This window comes from Acinonyx jubatus, chromosome B4, assembly GCF_027475565.1.
Source record: "Acinonyx jubatus isolate Ajub_Pintada_27869175 chromosome B4, VMU_Ajub_asm_v1.0, whole genome shotgun sequence".
Taxonomy (NCBI): Eukaryota; Metazoa; Chordata; class Mammalia; order Carnivora; family Felidae; genus Acinonyx; species Acinonyx jubatus.
In genome coordinates, this window is record NC_069387.1 from 54771754 (window position 1) to 54796457 (window position 24704).

At 34.8% G+C, this 24704-nt stretch overlaps 1 protein-coding gene across 25 annotated transcripts in view; it reads right to left on the bottom strand.

The window, feature by feature from the left end:
• Positions 1-2265: 2265 nt before the first annotated feature.
• C2CD5 (C2 calcium dependent domain containing 5) overlaps positions 2266-24704 on the bottom strand; it is a 100953-nt gene continuing 78514 nt past the window's right edge. For 11 of the 25 annotated variants that reach the window (XM_027035715.2, XM_027035723.2, XM_027035728.2 and 8 more), the window contains 11 exons: positions 22814-22877; positions 21973-22034; positions 21623-21721; positions 21019-21108; positions 20240-20327; positions 19192-19278; positions 10258-10308; positions 9284-9385; positions 7788-7978; positions 4351-4497; positions 2266-3600 (listed from right to left, as the gene is read on the bottom strand). In XM_027035715.2, coding sequence (XP_026891516.2) covers positions 3469-3600; positions 4351-4497; positions 7788-7978; positions 9284-9385; positions 10258-10308; positions 19192-19278; positions 20240-20327; positions 21019-21108; positions 21623-21721; positions 21973-22034; positions 22814-22877 — 1113 coding nt within the window. In that variant the 3' untranslated portion in view covers positions 2266-3468. The remainder of the gene's footprint in view (positions 3601-4350; positions 4498-7787; positions 7979-9283; positions 9386-10257; positions 10309-19191; positions 19279-20239; positions 20328-21018; positions 21109-21622; positions 21722-21972; positions 22035-22813; positions 22878-24704) is intronic. The other 14 variants (XM_027035716.2, XM_053225980.1, XM_053225981.1 and 11 more) reach the window with 4 other exon arrangements.

Sequence of the window (24704 nt, forward strand, 5' to 3'; positions counted from 1 at the left end):
CCACAAGATGAGAGCAATTCAGGACTTGTTGTTTGATGAACCTTCAAGATAGCCAAGAACTCAAGGCGAGATCATCTTAACTAAGGGAATCTAAGAAAGAAAAGAGTCATATTGTCCACAATAAAATTAAATGTTTGGATATGACAAAAGGTACCTTGAACTGTGTTGATGCACAACAAAATAAGGGGAAATTTTGTCACATATGTGGCAGATTATCAACAAGAAAAAGCAAACTCTAAAGAAGAGAAATTCAATTTTCATAGAACAGTGCCAACAAAAAATCGTTTTATTCATGAGAGCCAAAAATGTTGTCCATATATAGATGCACCTAGAAATCATTGCACAAAATAAAAGCCATCAAGCATAAGATCTCATTTACACAGAAGGGGTAGTGGACTGACTGCAAAAGAACAGTAGGGAAACCTCCTGGGGTGATGGAAATGTTTGTGTGTGCATGTGTGTGGGGAAAATGTTCTTTTGTGTGACAGGTATGTCCTTTACCTTGGTTACACAACTGAACCCATTTGTCATAGCCCCTTAAACTGTACATTTAGATTTTAATGAATGTAAATTATAACTCATCAGCAGATTAATAGAAATGTGATGGGAAAGTGGGAGAAAGCCAGGCAAAAAGGTAGAAAGTAAAGCCACTCTATTTAAAAATTGTGTTTATGGGGGCGCCTGGGTGGCTTATTCAGTTGAGTGTCTGACTTCGGCTCAGGTCACGATCTCACAGTTGGTGAGTTCGAGCCCAGCATTGGGGTCTATGCTGACAGCTTAGGGCCTGGGGACTGCTTCAGATTCTATGTCTCCCTCTCTCTCTGCCCCTTCCCTGCTCACGCTCTCTCTCTCAAAAATAAATAAACATTAAAAAAATTTTTTTAACAAAAATAAAAAAAATTGTGTTTATGATCCCATTTATACACTAATGAAAAAGTGTATGTGCTTGTGTGAAAAAGCTTGTCAGCAATCCAATGCTTGTATCATTGGCATACAAAGGACAGATCAGGGGATGGAAGCCAGACGGTAATGGATTATGGAAGAGCGGGAGGTGGAGGAAGTGCTCACTGCATGTAGCAAATTGGTTAAGTTGTGTAGTTTACCTCTGGAGCAGCACTTAAGAATGAAAGGGATACATATGAGGCATGCTGTAAACACTGTAGTAAGTCCCAGCACATCTGTTCAAAATGACCATTTTTGAGGGAATCCACACAAAGAAAAGAGCAGCAACTCTTGAGGTACAGTGTAACATTAGTTTTTCTGGAAGGAGACAGCATGGACTGATTATGCTTCAGAGGTGGAGCACAGGAGCAAATGGCCCATGTGAGCAGACAGAGGGTTAAGCCTGAGTAGTTAAGGAAACTCCAGGTTTTCTAGAAATCAGTCAGGCCTGATAATGCCACCCAGTCAGTTTTATGTTTATAATGGAGATAATGCCACACAGTCAGTTTTATTTTAAGAATTAGTAATAATGTATCTCTATGCATAGGACATGGCACAAAATAGATACTCAATTAGTGATATTATTATTCCTCTGCCTAGAAAGGACTCTAAAACATATTAAGCAATCACATAACAGCTGTTGGATGAATGGATGGATGGATAAAACTATGAACAAATAGTCAATTCCAGTGAACTGCACATTTTTGCAGACTGAGTTTAAGTATCATTTCCTTTGGGAAGCTGCCTCCATCTCAAGCTACACACATTTTTCTCACTTAATGGTGTAAGTTTCAGAGCCAGATTGCCTGTGCTTGAATCTTGGCTCTACTATTTATTGTATCTTTGGGCAAATCAAACTCTCTACTCGGCTTCCTCAACCACAAAATGGGGCTTCACTACAGTATCTACGTCTACCTCATAGGGTTTCTGTAAATATTACGAGGGTTAATACAAAAATCTATTTGTGACGCTGCCTGGCACATAGAAAGCATTCAGTAAACATTAGCAATTGCTATAGTACCATATAGCACAGTTTACAAATTATTCACTTGTGTAGCCATGGAAGATAAGCTCCATGATCATAAGAACTTAGGTGTGCTTTGGTGACTGCCTAAAACTGTGCTCTGGGATCTAACAAGCATTCAACAAACAGATGCTGAATGTGAATACCTACCAACCAAAGACCATGAAAATGCCACAGTCCCAGCAGATGCACAACAGATGTTTGCTGACTGAAGGGAAGAATGGAGACCATCGGGTGGGAAGGGGTTTCAGACTACTGGCGGTACTGCACAAGGGAGGCAAGCAGAGACATAGGGGATATTCCAGTTTATAAACTTTTTATTTAAAAAATAAAATTATAAACAAAATACAGAAAAATATTGACACCTGTGATAACAAGGAATTGATTCCTAATTTTTAGGGTAGTTTGTTATCCTGAAAGAGTGAAATCATGAGTTTTATACAGAAATTTTATTGTGCAAAGGAGGAATGTACTTTTTAAGGTTCATTTGCACTAGGTATTTGGCATTGACAGAAAAGGTGTTTCTACGTATACATTCAACACTCTGCAGCATATTTACATTCAAGTTACATCTCCAAATTCTATGCCAAATACAATCTAACTTACCATCAAAAATGCCTAAGATATAATTCTGTTTATTTGGTAGGAGTGCAGTATGATTCTATTAAAAATAATTTTATACTCCTACTAGGTCAATTATATTTTAACTATTTCAACAAAACTCACTGACCTTTTTCTTCCCAGTGGAAGCCAAGCCTCTTCTAGACAAATTGAACACTAACAAAAACACTAACAAAATTTGGCCAGTTATAAATTTATGTAGTTAATTTCTTCCTCCCTCCTTACAAACATTATTAAAACTTTCAGTGGAAGGACACTCGTTCTAATAAATTACATTTTCTTTTACAGCAGTTAGGACACAATATGGATCCAAGTTACAGTAATTTTAACTTTTTAAAAGATGGCTGAAGCACTCTTCCCCTTCAGTTGTTACCAAATTCCAAACTCAGTTATCAAAATAAAATGCATTAAGAAACACACATAGATTTCTCAAAACTTTTCTCCATTTTCCCCCACATTCCTCAAATCAGATTATTTATTCATTAACAATTTATAAATTTCTTGCTTAGTTTCTCTCAATTACACCAGGGTAGTTATTATAATTTCTTGATAATCTCACCATTTTGTGTTTCAAAGTATGATTTTATTAAAGTCAACATAAATTACAGACAGCTTCCATCTCTGCTACAGTTCTCTGAGAAATCTATCTGAACTTAGTGAAGGGTCAAGATTTCATGGGGCGTGGCTTGGCAAACAAAACACCATGGTTTAAAAATTCTCATGCCTCCAAGAGATTAGAGACAAATCAAATCTACTCAAATGTACCAATTCTCTCTTAATGATCTGAAATTAAGTTCACTTTTAAAAGTCCAGTAAGATAATTAAAGACAAAACAATGGAGACAGATGAATTTCATTTAGTTGAACTCTTTCTAATTTACTTCAGGTGGTAACTTCTCCTCCAGTACATGATGGCTGGCAGTTGGCGGTAGGCTGCTGGGTTGATACCACTTCTAACTCGGATTCACGAACAAAAACCACTGCATCACCACTTACATTTATAAGACACTGTGCCTAGACAAACAACAGGACATGTTTAATCACCAACTCAATAATATGCTTCTAATTTTCTGTTATATTAGGGGCAGTGTTGCATAGCTGAAAAGCACAGGCTTTGAAGTCACTAGAGAAAAGACAGACAACCCAATAGAGAAATGAGCAAATGAAAAGAAGGCAACTCACAAGAAAACTGAAAAAAAACAAAAACAAAACAAAACATTAATAAGTTTTTTAAAGGAGCAATACTGATAAATTTATTCTAAAACTGATCCTAAGTAACAGTCTTTTGCTCCCACTAACAGAATTATTTATTAGAGATACATCAACAGGAGCGCCTGGCTAGCTCAGTGGGTAGAGCATGTGACTCTTGATCTAGGGTCAATAGAGCCTACTTTAAAAACAAATAAACAAACAAACTCTGATGTTATTACAGAAATAGATAAAGAGTGTGGCCCCATCGGGATGTACTCTTCACTAGTATGGCAGTTAGAACTGGACAGTTCATAGTCCAAACTAGAGGTGGCTTTCACAGTAACTTAGGAGCAAAACTTCCAGAGATATTTAAGAAGATCTGGGATGTGAAAACAGTATGTGATTTATGTATGACCATGGTTACTAATATAGTTATTAAAACATGTTTTAAACATCTAGAATCCAAAAGCTCTGAAGAGCAATTCCCTTTGGTTGGGAGATGAATGGGAGGATGGGAAGGCCACAGGGGAAATCCTCAGGTTCCCTCACTGGATGTTTCCAGCTACATCTCACCTGGTTTTTATTTGGGTTCTCCATGAAGACACACTGCTTCATTATGTAGGAGACAACAGCATTGCCTCCTAATGCAGCGACATGAGCTCTCACCATTGCAAACACTTCAGCAATGAAAGCATGGAGAAAACCACTGACTCCTCCTTCCTAAATAATAATATGCAAAAAATCAAACTATATATGTGGACATGAATGTATATAAAATGCCAAATAATATATATTAAAACATCTTAAATGATCTTAATATAATAGATGATCATTTTAATTTTCCTCATAACAGGGATCTGTTGCATGAATGAACAAACCTTTACTGCACACATGTCTGTGATGGGGATTAGTACCCTTACGTTACAGATGATGAAACCAAAGCTGTGGCCCTGACTAGCTATGACCACATAGCTAATAAAAAAAAAAATGGCAGAGCAAGAATTCAAATTGTTTCTCCATCTTCAACATCTCCATTAAATTGTTCCTATCATTCACACAAATTGATGGCAAATATACATAATAAAACTTCTCTGCTATCCATATCCCCCATCCTGAAGCATGTTCCAGGCACACTTGCCTTTTTATCAGTTTTTCATAGGTGTCAAGCACTTTTCCTTCCTCGGGGTCATTGTACATGCTGTTCCTGAAGGCTCCTCCCCAGTTTTCCACCAGAATAACTCTTAATTCCTCAGGTCCCTGTTTATACATAACTCTCAGAGAAACCTTCCCTGACTCAGATCTAAATTAAGTTTCCCTGTTATTTCCTCTGATAGCCTTTGTTGTATTTCTTTATATTACTTAACATCACTAGTAATTATACATAAGTTACATGATTATTTGTTTAATGTCCACCATGCTCAGTTCTACCAGACTGTAAATTCCATCAGGTCAGAAACTGTCATCTGTTCTGCTCACAACTATATGCATCTGTTCTGCTCACAACTCAGTATGTGCGCATACTGAGTTTTCCATACATATTTGTCAGGGAATGAAATCCAGTAGTTTGGAGAATGTTTTCAGTGTTCGAAAACAAAACAGAAACCAAAGTCTAGCTGAGAGCTTAAAATGCTGTTCAACCTCAGCTTTCTATGAATTCTACTGGAGGTTATTTACAGTCTAGGAAGAAATTTCAAACTTTAAACTGGAAGTGAATGGCAAAATTTAATGCACTGTTAGAAAAAACATTTGACCAGATCACACCTTTCTAAAAAGCAGTAGTTTTGTAAAGGCAGCTCTCTTTGTAACTGAGAAACTGAGGCATTTCAGCCTACTTCCAATTCATCATAGCTCAGGACATTTTTTCTTTCACTTATATCTGTTTCCTTCCTGCCTTTTAAATCTAAAAATTCTGATGGCACAGTAACAGAGACTACAGGGGGTAATTCTTAAAAGATTATATAATTGTAAGCAAATAACTTATCAAGTAACAAATAAATTTGGGATATTATGCCATACAGTTAATATTACAAATCTCTGTTGAAGAGAAATCCACTGTGAGGCAACATTTTGGGGCGTGGCTCTCAAGCAATAGAGAAAGCACTTAGGAAACAAAATTTTATGGATTAACATAGTGCAATAAGTACGTGCTATTAAAAACAACTGGAAAGTTAATTTACCCATCCATACCAGCTTCTCACACCCAACTTTCTTTGTCAAATTTAAATGGAGCTAAAAGCGTCACCTATTTTAATTCTATATTAAAAGGTTTTTGAGAATATATTAAGATAGCATCTTTTCTATCTCAACACAATGGAATATGATTTCCTAATTTATCATAAAGAAAACATCTACCTAATTAATCTGTCAGAAGTCATGCCCTCATTTACAGAAAAATATCTATGTCTATTCTCTGCCAGACACTGTGCCAGGTGCAGAATGGTGATCATGATAGGGGCGCCTGAGTGGCTCAGTCAGTTAAGCATCCAACTTCGGCTCAGGTCATGATCTCACAGTCTGTGGGTTCGAGTCCCGCATCAGGCTCTGTGCTGACAGCTCAGAGCCTGGAACCTGCTTAGGATTCTGTGTGTCCCTCTCTCTCTGCCCCTCCCCTGCTCTCTTTCTGTCTCTCAAAAATAAACAAACGTTAAAAAAAAAAAATTTTTTTTTTAAATTTATTTTTTTGGGGACAGAGAGAGACAGAGCATGAACGGGGGAGGGGCAGAGAGAGAGGGAGACACAGAATCGGAAACATTCTGTTTCCAGGCTCCAGGCTCCGAGCCATCAGCCCAGAGCCTGACGCGGGGCCCAAACTCACAGACCGCGAGATTGTGACCTGGCTGAAGTCGGACACTTAACCGACTGCGCCACCCAGGCGCCCCAAAAATTTTTGTTTTTAAATAGCAGCCTCCCCATTAAAAAACAAACAAACAAACAAAAAACCCAGCATGAGGGCACGGTGCCTGGGTGGCTCAGTCAATTGAGGGTCCAGCTTAGATCATGATACCAGGGTCATGGGATTGAGCAGAGCACTGGGCTCTGTGCTGAGAGTTCATTGAGCCTGCTTAAGATTCTCTTTCTCCCTCTCTTTCTGCCCCTCTCACTGGCTCAGGCTCTCTCTCTCTCTCTTTCTCTCTCTCTCAAATTAAAAAAAAAAATAGTATAAGGGTTATTATTTCTAAGGAAGTACAGAAACACTGATGATGACACAATGGGAAAAAAAGCATAGTTAAGGCATCTTTATAATCCATAGACTTTAAAAAAAACAAAGTGCTGAAGAGTTTATTAAGTTTCATACCTCAATAATTTAAAATTGTCCCTATTCACAATATTACTTTGCTCTAGTAAGACACAATGTAAATACAATTTTTCCTTGAGTTTAAATTCCTATGTAATGAAAGATATAATAGACTGATTCTTAAATGTGACCACATCAAAACATTATAATTACTGTTACCCACTGTGGGGTAAGAATTTGAATAAATGGCATCCTCATATACTTCTGGAGGGGGCAATAAAATGAGCAGCCACATTCTTTTTCAGGGGGAGAAAAAAAACAGACATAAACTATCCACAGACATCTATCTATAATATAGTCCCCTACAGTTTCTAAATGTAAAACCATGAAAACTGCTATTTACATAATAGCAGGGAAATAACTACTTGAAAAAACTAAACTGTTCTTTCAGGCTATTTTAAATCTCTAATCCAACATGGATCAATTTACTTGTTTTACTTATGATAAGGATCTGGAATCTCTAATAATAAATGAAATTAAACCCAACACAATTCTTGTGCTAATACTCGGTGCTATATGAAATTTGGTAACTCTAATCTAGAATCAATCCAGACAAATTACTGAAAAAAAGAAAAGAAAAAAGAAAAGAAAAGGTACGTGTGTGTGTGCATGTGTCTATACTTTAGCAAAAAATAACAACCTGAAATTCATTTGGTTTTGATACTAATGTCTTCAATCAGAAAATGTACAAAAACAATGTTATAAAATTACCTACCTCACGAAGAGAAGTGGTTTCCCGGATAAAAAACATGTTAATTATCCCAAGATATTTGGTTATTTTTGCTCCAGGAATGAAAGAAAGAGGTGTCATCTTAACAACCCCAACTGTAGAATTTGCACAAGGTGGAGCAGAACGGTTCCGGAAATTTCCTTCACCCATCGGACTTGCTTTTTCAACGGTGACAGCTAAATTTGGAGAAAGAAAAGAAAACCTCAAGATCAGATGTTGGTAACTCAATTATTCCCTAAGGTTTCCAAAAAAAGTGGTGACAACATTCAGCTGTCTGTGAGGGTAAGCCATGTCATGAGAGTAAAGAAATTATCATGCACTGCATGCAATTAAAGAGAGAAAGAAAAACGTGAGAGGAAATGCTGAAATGGAATTCTTTTGGAAGAAAAATGGCATTCCTGCAAAAGAAAATGCTGATGCGGTATAGCTATGACAACACACAATGATCGTTATAAAGTGAAGAAAAAGAAAAAGCAGGAGAGCATTAAAAATTATCTGCTGTAGGAACAAATTATTACAAAGAGAGTGTGAAAGTTGTTATATTTCCCAGTGCAGTTTTTCCATCTGTTTCAGACAACTTCATCACTGTCAACTTGTAGATAAACCTTATGTTAACAAGTTGTAATGAGTTTCTTCTCCAAACCTTTTTGATCAAACTCATAATTTTAAAAACAAATGACCTTGGCTATCTAATAGTTAACTGTTTATAAAATAACAAATAATAATAGCTAGCACTTATCAAGTAACTACTATAAGCCACACATGCATATGTATTATCTAATCCTTACAACCCAGCAACATAGATATTATCCCCATTTTACACATGAGCAAACTGAGGCTCAGAGAAATTACATAACTTGCCCAAGGTCACACAGCTATTAAAATGACACTTCTAGGATCCCAAACCAGATCTGTCTGGTTCCATATCCTGTGATTTTTCCTCTAAAACATCATTCGTTCTCTCTTAATGTACTATAAATTCTTTCACTCAAATATGTTTACCTCAAAGTCTATCAAAACACATGGAGTATAAAGAACACATAAGTAACGATCCTGATTCTAGCAGTGAGATAAGAGTTTACTACTTTCTATCCAGAAATACCTCATTCTTTTAGCCCTCTTTATCACTCTTAGGAAACTAACAGATGCCATATACTACATAGTAGCTAGGGTCCTCAAAGAGTATCTCTTCTATAAGAGAGCTCATAATTTCCTTCCATTAGGAGGATATAATATCTATACACTTCTAAGAATACCTTCACAAAAAGTAAAATTTTTAAAACATAATTCTACAGTTAAAATGAACAAATCTAAAGGCCCTTCAATAACTTTTGCTAAGTGACCATTAGAGTCTGCAGCTTTCACACTCCAATACATGATTGATCGGCAATGTTATTACAGGGTAGAAAGGTCTAGCCTTCACCACTGGGAAATCAGGGATATGCTTCTCAGATCATAATGTGGTAGAAACATCCGCCTACTTGTCTTAATTGATCCGCGCCTTATGGTCTGAGCTTTCAGTTTAATGAGCTCTATCCAGCTGCTGCATCTGTCTGCAAAGGAACTGTAATCAACTGACGTTGCTGAAAACACAGACAGAAAACAAAAGAAAAAACAAAGAAAAAATATGGATGACGTCTCTTACTCGTCATAACACTCCTTCCGATGATGTACTTTAACTGTAACTTAGAAAAAGAATGGTCCTTTTCAAGTCAGATACGAGAGATAGTAAAGAGTCAAGCTTTAGACACTGATTTGTCCAAAACCAAGTTCTTAATTAGCTGGCTGAGCATTTTTGGTGATGTCATAGTTGTGTGGTGGTCTCTTAGGGGCAATGGAAGCAAGGTCTTACCAAAATATCACTGCAAGGACCATATACCGCTTTGACTAATGTTATTTCCCATTCTTTTTCTTTACAAGGTTTTAACTGTCTATATTTTAGGACTTTAATTCCTTATTTTTACCCTAAAACAAAAATAATGAAAATCAAATGCTGAAGAACACATGAAAAAAAAAAAAATCACTGGTTGACTTATCTTTTATTAAAACACATTCTTTCTACCATAAGTAACAGAAAGGCCAAAGGATTATTGTGGTCAATATTCTGTTTTCACGTCTGATTTTGGTAACAAGCTTCTGACAACATTGAGCGGGGAGGCAGATGCGAGTCTAACAAGTTCTCCTTTTTAAATAAAATAGCTTTTACTACTACTAAGCTAAAAAGAATGTCAAAGAGCTAAAATTTTATTTTGAGAAACAGGGAAACTATTAAGATGCTAAAAACTTAAATATTAGGTTAATTAATATTTTTAACGACACATTCTAACTACAATAATGCCACATTTTGGTGTTTATTCCACTGTCCAGTGCATTTCTCCAATGTCTGTATGTTTATGCACCACCACACTAGAATTTCACACCTTTGGTGACTATTTGCTTAATTAGACAAACTCACCTCTCTGTGCAGCTGGTATACCTGAGTTAGAACTTGCACTCTCCAGGTGTTCTAATAAGACAATATGAACAACATTAGCTTGGATGCTAAGTACAAGCCAGTATCTCTTCTTTGCTGTTTGTCAATACCATCTATAAGCCAGATGAATAGGAGGAAATCTTTATGGCTTCATTATAAAAGCAAACCAAATAGAAGAATTCAGGGTTTAAGTGCAGTTTCTACTGATATATGAAAACTAGCTCAGTTAATAAATAGCATGTCAAGGAAGACTGTTACTGTAACACAAGAAGAGTTTCAGAAACATTATAGACATGAGAAAATATAAACATAGTAACAAATGTTAGTAGGATGAAAGCAGGATGAGAAAACTGAGCAGAGAAATTAAAGAAAACCTGAAATGAAACTTGGAAGGGAAATGTTTGGGGAGTGGGAAGAGTCAATAAGATTACAAATTACAGACAAGGCAATGACCTATGTCTCACAGATAAACACAAGCTGCTTACTAGCCATAACTTTCCCCCTCACTACCACAATCCGCTTCATTCAAGGACTTCACTGTCAACAGTTCCCTCTGGTGGCATTAAGACATTGTGGAACCAAAAAGTACTCTCCACAGACATGACTAGGGTCCCAAACTAGAATCACTCCCTTTCCAGGAACCTCACAAAAGGAGCATCCAGAATTTTTCCTAATATTTCATATTTTCCTAATATTTCATTTTCCCTAATATTTCATATTTTTATTATAGCTATTTAAAGTATTGTACAAATTTAAACAGCACTACAAAAACCTCTGAGAATAATTCGAGTCATCCAGTTTTTTTTTAATTATAAATTAAGTAAATACATATTTTTATCTCTGCTTAATGTATTAATCTTTTGGTAATATTCTTAAATTAACGAAGTTAAACCTTATACCAAATAAGGTTTGGACAGGTTCTTGCTAACTGGGTGCATGGAAGTATGCATACTCCCTCTCCCCATTTTTATAAGGCAAGTGACCACCAGTTAATACTGCAAAGTGTAGAGTGGCTGACATTCCTCTTACAATACAGAGCTGTTGAATAAATGGGCTAAGTAGGGTTGACAAAATGACTGTGAGGTACCATGCTGTGGGTGTGCCCCTAACCATCATGCCCTCAAAACCGTAGATCTAGACAGGAAGAGTCCTCCCTGATTCAGGATCCTGAGGAGCTTTGGAAGTCCAGGAGGAGATGGAACCCACAGGAAGGAGACTACAACAGAACAGACACTCAGAGGCCTATCACATCTCCAGGGGCAGCTAGTTCAGCACTGAAACAGACACGGTGCAGAAGGTGGGACAGCAAATGCCCACCCTAAGCCTCCATATCCCAGGTGGCTCCCGGGGCTCTCCTATGTCCTGCGTGGTACAGACTTGTGGGGCAGAGACTTACAGAAAATGTACTTGGCCTTAGGAATTCTGTGAAAGCTTTTAAAATGAGGGAACAGGGGTCAAAGCTTTAAAAAAATGTGAAAATTATTAACATGAAATTATCTTCTATAACTCAGTATTATCTGGGTAATAGGAAACTCCCCAGTGAGTAGCAACTACATGTAATTTAATAACAAATGTCCACCAAAAGAGCATGTAGAAAGTATCTGTTACCAGCTCTAAATATCAATTTAAAAAAAAAAGAACCAAAGGTACACATTGATCTGTAAAATATTTGTTTTTTTAAAGAATAAATAGTATATCTTTGCAAAGACAGATAATAAATCTGATTAAGAGTAGTTGCCTCGTGAAAAGGTAAATGAATGGAGAAGGGGGAGCTAGATTTTGGACTATTTGATTTTTTCATAAGATTTGAATGTTTCACCATGTACATTTATTACTTTTCCCAAAAAATTTTTACAAAGGGTGGAGAAGGGGGGGGGGGAAGAGCAAGGGAAAATGTCTATTCCCTGCCTTCATATATGTATGTATTGAATTAAAATTTAAGAAAAAAAAAGTTTTTAAATTGAAGATATTCTTAAGGGAAAGGTTAAGGGAGATGATTTTTGATCTCACTTCAGGACAGCAGGTTCACCCGACATGCTTGCCAAGATCTTAATTTTTCTCACAGAAAAAAGGCCCAAGATGAGGTGGTCCAGGGAACAGGTGATCAGCACCTCAGACGTTTGCACACCTCAGTTATCTAAGGACCTCAGATTCTCAGTCACTTTGCTCCTCTAATTACAGTTTGGCTTTCAAGGTAATAGGCTTTTCAAAAGAGAAGGTACTACAGATATTAGTTATCTGGCTCACTGGCAAACTAGCAATTCTGGTGAAAAAGAAATAAACACATACGCAATCTCTAAGCCAATACTTAAAAAAAAAAGAGAGAGAGAAAGAGAACATATTTCACATTCAGGAGTAGAAATCTTATTAAAATCTTTTGAGATTTGTTGAGTAGCTAATACCCATTGCCAGCCATTTGTATATTTGTCTACATGTGAAAGTCTCTATTCCACATGTGAAAGAGTTTGAGACAAACACTTCTTATGTTAGGTATCCCCATTCTAGCTGCAGAAAGTCTCAAGGAAGCCACACAGTAGCCCACTTCTCTTACGATTTCCTTTCCCACTGGATACAAAAAAATGATTATTTTGCTTCATTAAAAAGTCACCAGTAAGTGATAACCCTGTTATCCCCCCCAATGAACAATCCTAGAAAGTCAGCAAGACAAATAGAAAATAAAGTTTTATTATTCTCTTAGTACACTACAATTGTATTTAACAAGCCCTATCAGTTTGGGGCGGGAGACTAACCTAGGTTAAAAGCAGTTGAGTGAAAATGAGCATATTGATGACAAACAGAAAATAATGTGGCAAGGACTCTTCCTCCCTCAATTATACATGCTCCAATGCTTCTGAAGTTTGAGACTTCTTCCATTCTCCTAAATAACTTGTCATAACCAAGGACAAAGGTATCAGCTGGCGATGATAAAGCTCTACAATGATCAATAACTCTTCTGACAACTTATTCACATTAGAATCTACAAATCATCTTTGTTTTGAATAATTAAAAAATACTTGAGATAATCTTATCTGGTCATCTTAAGGAAATTACCGAAACTAAAAAAAAGGCCCTGAAACTTATGAAGATTCTCTGGCAGATTAAAAAATATGCAATCTGGAATGCCTGGCTGGCTCAGTCAGTAGAGCAAGCAAGTCTTAATCTCAGGGTTTGTAAATTCAAGCCCCATGATGGGCATGGAGCCCACTTAAAAAAATTCATATGCAGTCTGAAGTCTTTAAAAGTGTCTGCTTTATTTAGCTATTTAAACATTCTTAGTTTTAAGTTATTATGATCAAAATTTCACTTTATGTCTCTTTCAGCATTTCTGTCACTCTATAATACACTGATTAGCTATATCCTATAACTATAAAATCTGGCTTAATGACAAATTATGTGTATAAACATTCAGTAGAAACCTTGTCCATAATGATATTCAAATACTGGTGGATTGATAATGAAATTGCCATATTATAGCTAAAAGATATTTAAAGCACAGAGAAAAATATAAATAGCATCAATTTGGAGAGTCCACTATGGGAAAAACTCGACTACTATCACAATATGTACATTAGATGACAAAGAAAATTAGCTTCTCTATTTGGATCATTAAAGCTTCCACCTTGTACAATTAAAGGAGTGCAACAGCCTAAACAACCTGTCTTCTTTAATGCCCATTTTCTGTTTTCCTGCCTGTTTCCAGGCATTCACTTCTCCCCTCCGCCCCACCCTTTATATCTTCTCTTCTAAATAACCCAGTAACCCAGTTCCATTTTCTTTGCTGTTTACTCCCTCTTCCGCAAACTCTGCATTTCATTGAACTCAAGCTGCCTTGAAGAAGCAAAGGTTCCTTATCCCTACTTCTCCATCAATTCTCTTTCCTTCCTTCTTTCCCATATCTGGGATGAGTTTCTCATATATTTTCCACTCTGCAGTTTCTCTTTTCCTCTCAATCTCCTTCCCCTCAGCATCTCTCTCCTTTCAGGACCTCCCACTGATGGCTGGGCCATCAACAACATGGAGAACTTCAGTGTTTGGTACTGCTGCTACCATTTGGTTGTAGTGACAAAATAGATTTTAAAAAGAAAGAAAAAACAGACATGCAATGAATTGTTAATAAAGATATTTTTAGTTAGTGTAAAGAACTATGTAATAGTTGTAAGAATCTAGAACCATTAGTTGGCAGGATAAAATAAAAGCTAACCTTGTATTTTTTATAGGGTTATATTTCAAATGGCTAGTTTAAAGTAATGTGAGGCAAGTCATTTAATTTAAAAAATTAAACTAGCTTCTAAAATCAAATTTGTCTTAACAAAGAATAACCCTTATAGCCTCAATAAAAATAAACATTAAAAAACTTCAAATGTGAATATCTAATTATGGAGTACAATGTATTGAGGGTATAAACCAACTTGTTTTTTTTTTTATACCGAAATCCAGAATTTGACCTCTGCTCGTCACATTAATCAGCCGCTGCTTAATGCAAAGAGTACTCTCCTGCCAGCCTACAGCTTATGCCACTGAACATGAGGCTATCCTCCCAGCACAAAGCAAAATGAAAGCAGGATCAAGTTAGGTACAAAAGACTTTTCTTCTATACAGTTTCATCTGACAGTACATAAAAAACTAAATTTACCTAACCTTTTAAAAGCCTTAAACTCTCATAATTTTAATGAAAACTATTATCTTATTATAAACCTATAAAGTATTTGAAATATATTTATAGTGGCATATGATTCACATACATTTGTCTGAGATCTTAAGAACCACAGTATGGTACCTAATATATTGAGATTTAGGGCTTTAGACATATATCAAAAATAATTTGCTAACCTTTTATAAAAAGTATATGCATAAAATTTTTGAGATTTTCTACAGTCTGTAAGAAAAATCCTACTGATTTTTTAATTTTTACCCAGATTACTTTCACTCAGATTCCCCATTGTTACTGTATTTGTTCTATCCCTTTATATATAAATTCATTTATATATAAATATATAGACTATATATATATATATACACATATATATGTGTATATATGTGTGTGTGTGTGTGTGTGTATATATATATATAAAATGGTCTCTTAAAGCCATTTCATAGTGTAAAAGTAAATATTTAGAAAACTAAAGTATAGATACTAATGATGAAGAAAAAACATTATGAGAGTGGTATAAAAAATTTGCCATCCTTTTTCTCATAATACAGCCTCATGTGAATATAAGTAATTTATGTTGATGGCACATCATCTATGTTCCTCATAATATTCATCAAAGAATTTTGATGACCTCCACATGATAATTTCCTGGAATAAATTACTCAGGCTCAGTACCTTTTAAAATTTCAAATCAGAAAATCAAGACAACTAGCAAGGTAATCAAACCGGCCATAAATTTGAGACCTACATCAAACTATTTTGTTACCCTGAGAAATAAAACCAAATATAACAAAATATGAAAAGACAAAAATGAACATGGATGGACAATTCAGGCCCAGGCTTACTCTACACAGTGAATTAGATTAGGATACACATAATTGAAGCATATTTTCTTCACATAATATTCACTCATTTTTCAGTAACACAAAAAGGAAAGGTTTATCTACAAGTTAAAAGATGGAAGCATAAATAAATATGCTGTGCATAGTTCTTGAAACTACTCTGTCAACATACAAGAAGTAACGATTTTTAATAAATTGCCCTGTCTGTAATAACATGAAAAATTACATTAAGTAAAACTTAATATTAAACTTAAAATAAAATGAAGCTTAATAAAGTTTTCAGAATTTAAAAAAGGGAAAAAGCTCCATCAGCTTAGCTAACTGACCTTAACAAAAGTATAAAAACCATAAAACTATATATTTACTTATTTATCAATATTAGTAGTCGACTTTTAAGCCTCTTGTGGTTGCATATAAGAAAGTCAAGAAGTTTTTGGGCTTTTCCTAGCACTCTTTATTTATTTATTTATTCCTAGAACTCTTTACCTTTCTCTCTCCTGCCTGTTACTTCTAAATTGCTAAGCTTAACTTTTGCCAGATATTTCTATTCTCTATTTAAAACTTCCCTTCATGTTACAATGCTCAATTACTACATTCATGTATTACACTCTATTATTCCACTCTTCAGACCTTTTCAAAACCCATCCTATCCTCAAATCTTCCAAAATACTTTGTGATAACTTCTTCAAGTATATTTAGTATAACCGATGTCCTCCTGAAAAGACTTGAGGAAGCAAAGACAATAAATAAGCATGCAACAGAAATGACACTTACAAAAGTATTCACAAAAAGGCACTACTAAACTTTTTAGTAGTTAACTGATGATTCTAAAATGTAATATTCAAGGAAAAACACATAGTTTTTGCAGTTAAGTACTTAGTATAAAAGTTTCATATATGTTAGTATTAGATGTGATGCTACTAAACATTATGAAGATGGTGATGATGGCAGCATGATCTGATTCGGTGGTTTTCAAACGTTTTGAAACTCTTTCTTACAACAAAATCAGATACAGAAAATCGGTAAGTAAAAGCATTACTGAATCGAAGCTGCTCTAGTTCAGAGGTAGCGGGTCCAGAGACCTCCCCTCCCCTCACTCCCTGCCCACCTTGCCTCCTAGAAGGCCATGAAGCACCTATGAAGAAACTCCATGGTTTGGAGAAGTTGAATTTAAAGATTATTAATTTAATAGATTTGAAGCTATTCGGAAATTTTTAATTTAACTTAATTCGGAAATTTTTTTTTTTTTTAACGTTTATTTATTTTTGAGACAGAGAGAGACAGAGCATGAATGGGGGAGGGTCAGAGAGAGGGAGACACAGAATCTGAAACAGGCTCCAGGCTCTGAGCTGTCAGCACAGAGCCTGACGCGGGGCTCGAACTCACAGACCGCGAGATCATGGCCTGAGCCGAAGTCGGCCGCTTAACCGACTGAGCCACCCAGGCGCCCCCGGAAATTTTTAATTTAACTTAATTAAACATTAGTCTCTGATTTTGATTAATTAGCTTTTGATTTATGTTTTTAATAACAGGAACATGTTACTTATTGAAGAACCATTTGCTATAGAAACCCAAGGAATGAGAGTTAAAGGCTAGAGAGAATATTAATCCTTTCACATCTTGCAGATGAGGAACTGAGGCTTAGTTCGCTTATTAGAGGTTAACCGGCCTAAGTTCTCACACTTGATCAGTCGCAGAACTGAGAAGAGAACCCAGGTCTGCTACTTTATTACTCCACTTTAGGGCCGCTCTCCACACTCCCTGAAATGAACTGCAATGTTTTAAGTACTGTTCAGATATGACTTATTCTACTCAAATTCTTCTTTCCTCATTCTACAAAGTATCATTTGTACAAAATAGACTCATGACGCCAACAAGCACTAGTTTTAATTACCTTTGAAAACACTTTGAAAGCTACTGCAGAAACTGCAAGTTATCAATATAGATACGAAAAATTTAAAGAATTTAAATCCAATTTTCTTCAGAAATCAGTAACTACTAACAAGGTAAAATTGAGCTAAAGGAACCCCATATCCACAAGTATATATTCCTATAGATTGCCAATTGATCAAATCTTTTTGTTGTGATTACATTTTTGGTTTTGGTTCCCCCTCCACACCCCACCCCACCCATTGCAGGGTAAGGATAAACAAAATGACACCTAAAAGTGATCTGAACTAACCCTGTGGCTAAATACAAGTTTCCTGTACAAATAGGTGTTTTAAAAAAAAATTGTATCTAGTCAGTACAAGGAAGATTCTTCACAGTTCTTTTTGTTCTGGAAGCTATATTTAATTGATAAATCTGAACTCAGATTATCTTTGGATTTGATTTTTCCTCTCTCTTCTTTCAAGGAGTTGAACTATGCTAAAATTCTCTATGGAGTTCTAAAGTAGAATTTTAACTTAAACAAGAAAGAGGACCACAGTTACCATGTTAGAAAGTTCAGAATCTGAAAGGAGCTTATCTTTTCATCTTCAAAATATGAGACAAGATCTATTTATCTACATAGATAAGCAGGCCTAGTGATTTAGTAAAGACTCTATATGCAATGTGAATATAATACTATTCTGCATTATAACTAATTGGTATCAGATGAAATAACTGATAAGTACAAATCATTTAAAAATTTCTCTTGCATTATAAAATGTAAAAATTAGAAAAGCCAATTTTGTTTGAAATAACAAATGCATCACTTCTCAGAATAAAAACCTATGAAAAAACAGAAACTACACTTATTGTATATGTAATGCTATAAAATAAGGTATAGTAATTCTGAAAATTCTTATAATAAAAATTGCCCTGAAATCAGAAGAGAAATAGAAAATACTACCTCCCATTTTTCTCCAAAGATTGTACAGATCTATGTAGATGTATTGCTATTAAGAAAGCATCATTTTGCATTTGAAAATATGGCAGTATCTTTTAAGCACATAGCAACGTTCCTCAATAATAACCAAGACACTCAAAAGACAGCTCATCCCTTTTTTACTTATACTACCCCCACCTAAACCTCTCCACACACCTTCTGAAGAAAATAAGTATTTTATTTTCCATAAAATGTAAACATTTTTGAAAAGATTCAATTGTTGCTGGAAAAAAACATTACCAGATAGTATCAATATATCATGTGTGAGTAGTTACTTAGGGAAATACAGATTTCTGAAGATAAAACTTTAATACATTTGAAGTATAAGAATGGAGTATCACATGAAAAGTTACCTTAATAATTTATGATAAGATTACTTGAGAAATTAAAATATGAGGAATATTACTCTCTCCCCTGTACAAACATGAAGAAACAGACCATGAGGGAATGAAGAATAAATCTTCATCTCAAGAGTAAGTAAGACTGCCTACAATGAAGAAGTAAAAGGAACGAGAAACTAGGATTTGTGTTCGCATTTCCCTCGTTTAACCAACCTTTAGCTGGTGGAAAAGGATGAGAAGGAAGCGAATCTGAACAGAGCTCCAGTGGAAACTGCAGAAGTTCTTCATTATCTGTAGAGGCTTGAGAGGCAAGAAAAACACTAGTTATTTAGTAATGATCTAGTATTAATTTTTTTTAATTAAGAATCTGGGATAATATATATTTCTCCCCAATCCAATTTATTCTTGTTATTTTCTTTTTGGTTTCTCCCACAGAAACTCTTCACCTGCATACTGTTGAGAGATGCTCTCCTCCCTGCTAGGACTGTTGTGAGATTTAGAAAAACTCCTAAGTATAAATCTCTTAGCATATAATAATAAGAACTCAATAACAAATAATAGCTCCACAATTATTATTCTACTTTTTGTACCATACTAGTTCTATGATACTTAAAACAGTTATTTTCTATCTTCTTTGATAAATATCTGAATGCAATCATTTAATACATCTGTTTGACATTAATTCATGCTTTGCATGTAGAATGTAATCACCTTTAAAAATTTTAGACTAACCATGTATATTTCATTTAGCCAGGTAAGCCCTTAAAGTTTAGAAAGCATACTATTTCCCTGTCCTTTTTTTCAGAACACATAGCAGTTTTTAATAATGAGTTTCTTTGGAATATATTAAGGATGGTACTTCCTAAATTTTACTGGATAAAGGACAACTCTGAGAATCTGCTGGATACCAGGGAAGCTTTCTTGAGAATACATGATGTTTACTACATCAGTAAGTTCTCAGATGCCTTGAGGACCTCCCCAAAGACTCCAGGACAGAAATCACAAAATTTCTGCAGAATTAATATACTATAACCTAAGCCTAAAAAACAGCAGCATTCTTTATGGAAATAAATACCAGTGAACCACCTATTCATGTGTGAAAAATACCAAGTCATCACATTCTTCTTATCCACCACGTTATAAAGATAGAAAAAGTGACATATCTCTTCTTCAAGAAAAAAGTCATTTATTTAATCTACCTTTTTCACTGAACTATAATGTACACAAACATGAACTATGCTCCCATCCATCACAGGTTTACCTCTTTGCAATGACTTTTCAACATGTGTTTTTGTGGTCTGTAAAGCCTGATTTTTGTCAAAAGTTATTGCAACTGCTGTGACTGTAACCTAGAATTACAGAAACAACGTGATTAGCAAACTAATCATTGCCACAATAAGTTTCTCACAAACCTTCTTCAGTAGCATGGAACAATTTATACTAACTGGCTAATTTGCTTTTCCTGGTTAAGACTCTCAACCAGAATTGCCAATAACTATTCAGATATTCAGACTACAACTGAGTCTGACATGTGTACCTAAACCTAGATATTCCTGCAAGAGCTCAAGTACCTTCTCTAAAATATGGGGACAGGAGAAATCCCACATAAGTACACATTCTATGCTAGCCATATGATTCTACCTTTGGATTACTAGAGTTCAGAAAAATAAAACATACATGGACTGATTCATTCTAATATGTTTAAAAATATTATAAAGCAAAATCCTTTATACTTATTCACTTATGGCAGGTTTATAATATTAAAACAGATCAGATAAAAGCTAGAATTCTTCTTCAATAATAATTGAAACTTGGGGTGCATGGGTGGTTTAGCCGCTTAAGCGTCCGACTCTTGGTTTCAGCTCAGGTCACAATCTCATGGTTTTGAGTTCGAGCCCTGCATCAGACTCTGTGCTGACTGCACAGAGCCTGCTTGGGATTCTGTCTCCTTCTCTCTGCCCCTCCCCTGCTTGTACTCTCTTTCTTAAACTAAATAATTCAACATTAAAAAAAAATAATAATAATTTGAATCTTAATTACCTGTATTAATTCATCTTCAGGCAGAGATACTGTAAAATTTACATGGCAAAGGCAGCAGGGGATCATAGACCGTAGTTTAAAATACAGGCTCTACACAATAGGAAATATTAGTAATATCATTTCTTTTGATTAAAACATTTTTAAAAACTGATTTTTCACCACACACTGCATTATGGCAAAAGGGACATTTAAAAGAGTAAAACAAAGCTGGTCCACTTGTTTTGTGTATTCTTACATTAAGAATATTATTTTAAATATTTAAGCAGACAATAAGATTTAATCATAATAACCAATAAGTCATAAAAAGTAGTATAGGAAAAAAGGCTTTTTTAAAATTTATGTAGTATATACAATAGATTCATATGAAGCTTAAAACTATGAAACAACTTAAAATATATGTCATCAATAGTGTGGCATATTAAGATGGAGAGGACAACTTTAGCATTTTATCAGATGACAGAGTTAAGATTAAACTACTATGTAAATGAAAATAATTTGGCCCACAACTGTGTAAGATATTCCAGACAACACATACACTTTCCTTTTTTAATTTCATAATTCTTTGGAGTTTTAACTAAAATATAGTTAGTCAAAAGATTCATACCTTGAGCAAATTTTCACAGAGATCATTAAAGTTCTTATTAAGGGCTTGATTAGTCAGGTTAAGGCTGCTTAATCGGATTACTCTTACTGATGTGAACATCTAAATATGGGGAGATATAATAGCATGTCATTTAATATTTTTAACTAAATAGTGTAACAGTTGATAAAACTGCCAAATAATGAGTAATAAATAATGTAGTATGAAAAGGGCTAATCCAAAAAAAAAAAAAAAAAGAAAGGCTAACATTTTAATTGCAATAAGGAGGTCAAAGAAAAAGCATATATTAAGAAGGAACTCGCTAAAATCACATACATTGTATTTGTTTAAAATTGTGAAACGGAAAGGTTTACCTGTATTTCTGATGTCCAATTGTTTATACCAGGCATAATTTCTGTATTACAACTATAAAAGCCTGTTGAAATAAATCATAGTTAAACTATATGATAATGCTTCATCTATTTTTATGTTAAAGAGTAACATTTTTCAATTATCACATGGAATTCTAACTATAAGATCCATTTATTCTTTTTTCTAAAATACTATACCTTCAGTAGACTTTAGACCATCTCAATAAATTATCAGTTTGGTTTCTTTTTTTTTTTAATGTATGACCATAAAAGGATTAAAAATCAGTTCACCTAAATTTTTGTGGTTCTTTCTTTTTAAGATTTTATTTTTAAGTAATTTCTACACCCAGTAGGGGGCTCGAACTTAAAACCAGTATCAAGAGTCATATGCTCCACGTGCCTGGGTGGCTCAGTCGGCTGAGTGTCAGATTCTTGATTTCAGATCAGGTCATGATCCGAGAGTCATAATATCGAGCCTCACGTCAAGCTCTGGGGCTCCACACTGAGCATGTAACCTCCTTAGGAATTTCTCCCTCTCCTTCTCTCTCTCTCTCTGTCTCTCTCCCACTCTTGCTCTCTTTCTCCAAAATGAAAAAAACAATTTTTTTAATAAAAAAAGAGTCACATGCTCTACTGACTGAGCTAGCCAGGTGCCCCCTTAGTTCACCTAAGTTCTAACATAAATATTTTTAAAGTATGTTTTTAGCCTTGGAGAAGCAAAGCACATGATAGGATGTGACACTGATAAAACCTTTAAAATAACGTTGCTACTGTAATAATTATGAACTAAAATACTGATACATAAAACTAGTCTCATCTCAAAAGTAAAGTTTCTTCCACTCACCTGAAGGGGGAGGAACATCAGTAAGCAGAGAATGTACATCTTCCATAGCATCTGTGTCATCAATCTGAAAATAAAGATTAGAACTATTATGTAAGTATACATACATAGTAATTTCAAACTTTAAAAAAAGAAAAAAATCATTGTTTTTATTACTTACTAAATAGAAAATATAAGAATCAAGGAAAAGTGGAGCTATTTTTTCCTAAGTTAAAATACAAAACTTGAAAAAGAAAGTTCTGATATCTGTAAATTTCTCCACAGTAATTATTATAAATACTTCTAAAAAAATATTTCACATTATAAAGTATATTCAATTAAGAAAAAGACAGCCTTCTAATTAAGCCTTTATGAGGCATGTTTCAAAAAGCTTACAAAGATACATAAGCAATTATTATTTCTATTTTTATTAGCTAATAAAGAACAATTTCAAAAAAACAGGATCTTTCGCCTTAAATACAAAACTGCTTTAAAATTGAACTATATAGGGCTAAAAAAAATAAAACTGAATTATATAGGGATAAAATTTAATAAATAAATAAATAAATACATAACATTGACTTACATAGGGATAAATTTAAAGGCACATCTAAAAAAATAACTCCAAACCTCATTTCTCTTATATCACAATATTTCATTGTGAATAATTAATAGTGAAAATATCCAGCTAAACAAAGACTGACATTCATCTGCACGTTGGGAGTCTGACTCTCACACACTTCAACTGTCCCCTCACATTATCCTTGAAACTTCAAGAACCATTTTTAAACTTTACTTTAGAGACCCACTGTCATGGCCATACCTCAACTCACTATTCCCCAAAACATTCCACCCCAGATCCAACTACAGTGTCCTGTCTGTTCCTTCTCTTACTTCATGAATCTGCACCTTGTTCTCAGTTCTGCGCAGATCTAAAGCACTTTTGTTCTCTACTTAGCCAGGATCCAAGACCAGAAAGATCAATAAATGCTCCAGATCAAACTTCAGGTAATGCTAAGAATCACCTGAAGAGTAAGATTCTTGGGCCGTACCTTGAAATTTTCATTTACCAGGTCTGAAGTGGGCCCCCAGAACTTGCATTTCTTCTGAGATCCCAGATGGTGCTGATGCTATAGGTAGTCACAGCACACCTGGAGTGACACTACTCCAAACAGTACCCTGGAACCTTTTACCTCCTTAGCCTGACATATTCTTTCACCAACCTCCATTTTTTTTTTTCATTCTCAGACTGTAGAAAAATATGAGAAACAGGCACACATCCATACAGTTTGAGTTTTCTACAAATTAACACCCTCGCCTTAGTTCAGGCTTGTGCATCTTCCATGGCTGACATCCTGATCACATTCATGGGCATTGTTCTAGATTCTTCAAACTTCCAAACTCATCCCAACACAATCTACCATCAGCTTCCTGCTTTACTAAAATAAAGGCATCTGATTTTTTCTCTCAACTGGCACCTTTCTAGAACATTTCTGTGTATCCTCATTTATTTTCCTTTCCTTCAATATCAAAGGAAGACCATCCTTCAAAGCTAACCATTTACAGAGGAGGGCAGAGAGAACAGATTTGCGAGGGAGGAAGCCCCATATATCTTCTGTGTCACATTTATCCTCCAGGAAAGTTCTGAGTGTATTTTCATAACCAAAGTTCAATTATACCTTCTGAATTCAGTAAGAAAACACTACACTCAGAATTCACAGTACTTATCATATTACATGTAAAAAGGATACAATTATAATAACATGTTATAACACATGAAGCAAGTAGATAATAATTATAGTAAGTGAAAGAACAGCATTTTAATTTCTTATTTAAATTCATTCAAGTTTACAAAAATAGCTCCAATATCTATCATTACTATTTTAAATTTTAGCATCATTTTATTTTAACCCAT